Source organism: Sitophilus oryzae, unplaced genomic scaffold (assembly GCF_002938485.1).
Source record: "Sitophilus oryzae breed Bouriz unplaced genomic scaffold, Soryzae_2.0 scaffold_1719_pilon_pilon, whole genome shotgun sequence".
Lineage (NCBI taxonomy): Eukaryota > Metazoa > Arthropoda > Insecta > Coleoptera > Curculionidae > Sitophilus > Sitophilus oryzae.
In genome coordinates, this window is record NW_022146412.1 from 173,445 (window position 1) to 180,191 (window position 6,747).

The 6,747-nt window shown below is 33.4% G+C and overlaps 1 protein-coding gene across 1 annotated transcript; it reads left to right on the plus strand.

The window, feature by feature from the left end:
* Positions 1–6,028: 6,028 nt before the first annotated feature.
* On the plus strand, positions 6,029–6,469 carry LOC115881415. Its single transcript, XM_030898875.1, has one exon. The coding sequence runs from the start codon at positions 6,029–6,031 to the stop codon at positions 6,467–6,469; it is 441 nt and encodes a 146-aa protein (XP_030754735.1).
* The last annotated feature ends 278 nt before the right edge of the window (positions 6,470–6,747 follow it).

Here is a 6,747-nt window from a genome sequence, read left to right on the forward strand (position 1 = left end):
CACTCCATATAGGAGCGTGGAGAATACGTAGCACGTTAGAACCTGTGTTCTTATAGCAATATTCAGGTGCATATTGAAACTTCTTACTTAAACGACATTTTTGAAAGTGTGTAGTTTAAAATGTTGAAAAAGTAATAAATTAAAAATTAATAATTTGATACACTTTCACAAAATTTGTATTAAAATGACCGTCTGTCCATTCGGACTGACGGAGGACTCCATTCAATCGACCCATAATTAAGAAAAATCCTGATGATTTCGTCCCTTTAGGGACATCGGTTCGAAATGCCGAGGGCGTCATCATGTAGACCGTCTCCAATTATGCCGAAATCGACCAGCATTTTTCTCCAATATCAAATCCTTAGTCCCATCCTGATGAAGATGTAAACGGAACGTCGCGACGTTCCGTTTACATCTTATTTATTTTTTTACATCTTATTTATTTTTTCTTTTTCGATACGACGCGTCGTATCCAACTCTGCAGGGTGGAACCGTCTCACAAAGCCTACCCATCAAATTTGTCGCGATCGGACGACCAGGTCCTAGACACTCAATAGTAATTTTATAAGACTACAAATTTAGTTTCTTCCGCATCGAAGACATTAAAGTACAGGTTTCTAATTTTTATACGAAATGACATGACAGCATCTATATTTGCTACCATCTATGGTCTAGTTTTGGTGTAGTTGTTAAAATGTTAGTGATCCGTGAAGTTATTTTAAAATCATTTTTAAATAATTATTATTAATTCAGATATACCTGATTTGCCGGAAAGCTTGGTGACTTGTGTTTATAGTTTGTGTTTTTATTAGTTTGTGCATTTTGATATTTACGGTCGATCATCATTTTCGTTGTAGATACTAAACTTTTATATTAAAGACATTTTAAACATTTTAGAAATACTTAATATATTTATGAACGAAATAAAAAAAAATGTTTAATCATAAATAAGAAGTACATAGTTGATAGTTGGTAATATAGTATTTTGGTAACAGTTAATTAGTAGTCTATAATATTTTTACTATATTATAATGGTTTTCTTAAATCAAAATAATAGATATAAAAGAGTATATGACTAGAATGTATAGTTTTTGAAATACATTCATCGCCACGAAAAATGGACGCCTTAAAACTTTGATCTACTTTAAAGGTTAATATATGTTGTTTTAATGGGCCGATTTTGATGATTTTTTAAGCAGTGTGTAGCCAAATTATTTGACTTTTTAGTATCTTTTTCTAAATTAAAAATAAAACTCCTCATCTGTTAATTATACGAGAGAAAACAAAATGTTGATATTTTGGTGAAAGTTTGAAACACCCTGTGGAATATGGTAAAACTGCAAGAAATTTAAAAATAATTTTATCAGCTAGATACATCCTTTCTCGATGGTTTGTTTTTTGGTTCATCTCATTAGCTTTATTTTTGTTGGAAATATTCGTTTTTGAAGAAGACACTAAAACATTTTTTCGTAATTTTTACATTAAGACCATGCTTTTGGTTTTGGGGCTAGTCAACACATCTAATAAGTTCTGGTCCCGAAGCATAATATTTGCTTCATTTAATCTTCTTATAGTCCGTTAGTTAATATGTACGTTTCTTAAGTGCAATTCATTATCAATTTGAAAAGCTGGCAAACGGCGCGGCGCGGCGGTTTCTTAGCAATAAACGATCGTAACCTTAGCAATAAGTCGATCGTCTCGATTATAAGTTCTCATACGAAGGTTCCTGGACGTCTAGATTGATGTCCTCACGGTTGTGGTGATAATTCAAAAATCACTTAGTATACTCTATGGTATTAAGGCATTTTTGGAACCGAAATTTTATAGCAAATTCACTGAACTAAACTAATATAGATATATATTTGACTCACCCTGTATATCTATAAAAATATTTTTGAAATGTGAACTACCATTAAATACATACTTTGTAAAAGGTTAGACCTTTTGTAAAAGGTACAGAGCTTTTGCGGGATACGGAGCCATCTTGTATGTATGCATTTGTATATGTGTGTTTATTTATTTAAATACTAAGGGAAAAGCAACGAATTTAAATGGATAAACTTTGTAATATATCTTATTAACAATACAATGCAAATTTTTTTATACAAATTCGTTCACAGTAAATGAATTCCCAAGTTTGTATCCCATAAGGGTTTAAAGCACTCCACTAATTCCAATTCGTTGAAGTTCGGTTAATATGAAATCAAACCTGAAATTAACAACTACTATCTGATAACAATTACTAATAAAGTATTATCAAAAAGCTTTTGTATACGTTTTCTTGTGTTTGATTTTAATTTTTACTTCTATTACAAAATTCTTTTTCATTTTTTTAGGTCATAATTAACTTAAATGAGCTCAGTACAATTAGTATGCAGAAGAACTACATGTTTAATTGACATCATTCTTGAATAATTAGGCTTTAAGTAGGTATAGCAACGAAAAAAATACGAGTCAATGCAATTCATTTTATATCTAGGAAGTGCTTGTTAGAGCATGTCCAATAAATTCTCATATAATACAGCAGAATCTGGCTTGTTATGGGCTAATTTACAACTTGAGCAGCCGCAGGATAATTTCAGAATTATTTTTATTTACGGAAAAATCTCAATTATCGAAATCGCCACTGACAAGGTCGTAAAATTGGTAGTATGAATAATTTCTAGATAAAAAGTTTACAAGATTTACACAGCTTTTTGTAGTAGAAGGAAATATATTCGTAAAGGTTGTTATGCGCCATTATGTATCAAGAAAAAATCGCTATATATTTATACGTCATGAGAAATATCAGTTATCTAATTCAATCATAAATTTCTAAAAGATTTATTTGAATAAATAATTATTAAAATTAATTTTTCTAAACATTAGCAAAAAGCTATATATAAGAATCGCTTTTAAAACGTCCTTCGACGTTGTGTGATGCCTAGTCGCCATTGATTCCGTTCATTCCAGTCTCCGTCACGCAGATCCCTTGAGCTCATCGCCTTCTTGACATCCTCCATCTAGTTTGTCCCTGGTCATCTTTTTGTGGAAGCCAGTTTAGTACCTTCTGAAGTAGTCGCGTGTTGTCCATCTTTTTCACATGTCCATACCACTTCAGTTGGGCACTCTCTATCTATTTCCTCTACTATAGTTTTTGTTTACCCATTTTGTCCCTGATTGTTTCATTTCGTACTCTATCCAGCCTTGATGTTCGTGCTGATCTCCTTATCGCGTCCATTTCTACCGCCAGTAATTTTCTTTTGTTATTCTCTGTCAACCTCCATGTTTCCGCCCCAAATAACAGATTGCTCTTGATTATCGCATCATAAATCTTTAGTTTTCTGTCTTTACCTATTTCGTTACTCTAGAGTAAATTATTCCGCTATTTTTTCACTGATAAGAAAAAAAAATGTTTGTTTAGATAATTTTCGAGATATTTTTTCTTTAAAATGACATTTTATTGCATTTCTGGCCTTGACTATTCTCGAGCTTATTTCATTGTCGTCTTTCCCGGATTTATCTAAATTAACGCCAAGGTATTTGTATTCGTTACATGTTTGCATGTATTCATTATCTAGTTTTATTGCTGTTTGATCCGATCCAATGCAGAGATATTTAGTTTTTGCGATATTCATCTCCAGTCCCCAAACTTGGTATTCCTCTTTAAGTTTTCGTGTCATATATTCCAAGTCATCTTTGTCTCCTGCACAAATAACTTGGTCGTCGGCGAATTGCAAAGTGTATAAGCAAGATTCTTCACTTATTGGTATGCCCATGCCTCTACACTTGCTTTTCCAATGCTTTAAAACTTGGTTGACGTATATTTTAAATAAAGATGTTGACAGGCAACACCCTTGTCTTAATCCTAACAACAAGCTAATGGATATAAAAGACATTCTAATAAGTAAAACAGCATTGGAAATAGTAGAATACATATATTTAGGACAACTATTACACAGCTCGGGATCTCTACTACCAGAAATCAACATAGGGAGTATTTATGGAAGTACTTATGGAAGAAACTCAATCATATTCAAATCTAGTGTCCTATCAGTGATGACCTGTGCATGCGAAACCAACTGAACATTAAGAATTATGAGACCTAGAGGAAGATCAAACTTTAGACGCGACCATGATATTAGTAAATTAGGAGGGATAACTTGGGCCCACATGCCAACAATAAGCAACAATAAAACTACAGAGTATCTAAATATGTGAGGGAGGCACATAATTCACCATAATTGCAAATGGTTGAAAAAGCAGAGAATGATGATCATAATAAACCAGAGTTTCTATAGAACTGTAATTTACTAGACCTCACTTTCATAATCTGTAAATGTAACTGACGATCTCATTTTCCTTACAGAACAACGTTGGTTAAGGATGGACACATAAATAGTTCAAAAAAACAAAACAAAATAAAAGCAACAGGCATTAGGCAAATTTAAATAGACATCTGGTTTATACAGGTCTTTAGAGTATCTTCAAAGAAACCTTGAAACTTATACCAATTATATGTTAACCAAATAATTTTCTTATATAGACATAATATCTAAACTGAAAAATGATAATACTATTAAATGTGACAGCACACATTAAAATATCATTAATTGAAATATAAGGAATATTAAAAAATTAAATAGCACAAATTAAAATTGGCTTTAAATTATATAAAATACTAAATAAAATTGTCAAGTGGGTCCCATTCTATGGCGGTATGAAACCAGTTTAAAACAAATAAAAATATATAATTAATATGTTTTGTGTTGAGTCCTAATGACGATTAATTAGTTGTATGCAAATTGGGAAATATCCACTTTCGGTTGCGTATTCTAGGCTCACATTTTATTAATTACAACAGGCGGAGACACTTTTAATTTTCATTTTGGTATTTTAAGGCGGGTACACACCAAAGAAACATTGGCAAGCAAGATTTAAAACGTTTTCATGCTTGTGTAAATGTTGCACAGGATTTGCTATTTTGTACGTCGTTTTAGTTTTGTGTACCCAGCAACTGCTCCATAAGTAATATGGTTCTTTCTATCATGGTATACATCCAGCGCAAAATGTTAGAGGCGCAGCTCCATATCTATTTTACGCCAGTCTTCTGAGTATATCTTTCCCATCTAGTTGGACTCTTTTCAAGGTTTTCAGACTTCGCTTTCTGGTGAGGTAGTCACCAGGTTGACTGTCTCACAAGGCTCTACAGCAAAGAGGAAGATGTAATCGAGCAGGATACAGCAAAGATGACCACTAACGAAAACATGCAAATAGAAAGTAAAGACATAGATATGGCGCTCCGACAATTAAAAAACAGAAAAACTCCTGGACAAGACAACATCCCGAATGAACTACTTAAGAATGGAGGACAATATCTAATCCAGCAACTAACTAAAATAATTAAACATATCTTTCTCTACCAAAGAATACCCGACGAATGGCGAACAAGTACCACTATCCTTATGTTTAAGAAGGGGGATAAAGAAAGGCAAGAAAACATTAAAACTAACAACAGAAATAATAACAAACAAATTAAGCAGCATTATATCTCTACCAGATGAGCGACAAGGATTTAGAAAGAGTAGATCATGCACTTGTGGTTTTTGTTATAAAACAGATTACAGAGAAATCGATTAGGAGTACAGCAGACCAGTTTACATGTGTTTCATAGACCTGCAGAAAGCATTTGATCGGGTTCAATTAGAGGATGTTGTACATTTACTTTATGACAGACAAATACCCCATAACTTAATTAAATTCATAGAAAATATATACATTGCTAACAAAATCCAGGCTAATAACCACGGGGATCTTACTGAACCAATACTTGTAGAGAAAGGCATACGACAAAAGGTGATTCATTAAGCCCACTTCTTTTTAATATAATCATGGACGAAATAATCAAACAAGTGCGCCATTTAAATGGATACAAAATGGGAGACCGCAATATGACAATTCTATGTTATGCCGACGACGATTCGCAGAAAATGAAGACGACCTCCAAAGACTAGTATATCGCTTCAATCTAATAGCAAAATCTTATAACATGATAATCTCTGCATCCAAAACAAAGAGCCTGACAATATCAAAAATACCTATCAGATGCAAGATTGTCGTGTATAATACAATAATACAGCAAGAAATGAAATTTAAATATCTCGGTATAGAGTTATCCGATTATGGCGATATCGAAACAGAGGTAAGACAACAAATAACAAAAGCAATGAGAGTGGCTGGATGTCTAAATGACACCATATGGAAAAACAAATACATAGGTGTCGAGGTCAAGTCAAGAATATACAAGGCTGTCGTCAGATCCATAATGACCTACACAGCAGAAACCAGACCGGATACAGCAAAAACAAAAAGATTCTTGGAAACAGGCGAGATGAAAATCCTCCGCAAAATCACAGGTAAAACGCTGCTAGATAGAGAACGAAGCGACAACATAAGGCAAACATACAAGGTGAATAGCATTAATGAGTAATGAATGGGAATTGAGCAGGAGACGCGAATGAAATGAACATATTAGCCGAATGGACGAGGGAAGAATAGTAAGGTCAGCTCGAGACAAATCACCACTGGGAAGAAGAAGTACGGAAAACGAAGAGAAAGATGGTGTGATAACCTTACCATCGATTGCAACTGTAGGCATGATGTGAAGAGGAATGTACAGACAATCTTCCTAATATAGAGTAGGAAGAAGAAGAAGAAGCTTTCTGGTGAATGACACTACCGTGGTTTTGTCTGAATTGATGCTCAGTC

Excerpts from the sequence above, each read along its gene's own strand:
- LOC115881415 (XM_030898875.1), top strand. The coding sequence starts at position 6,029 with ATGATAATCTCTGCATCCAAAACAAAGAGCCTGACAATATCAAAAATA.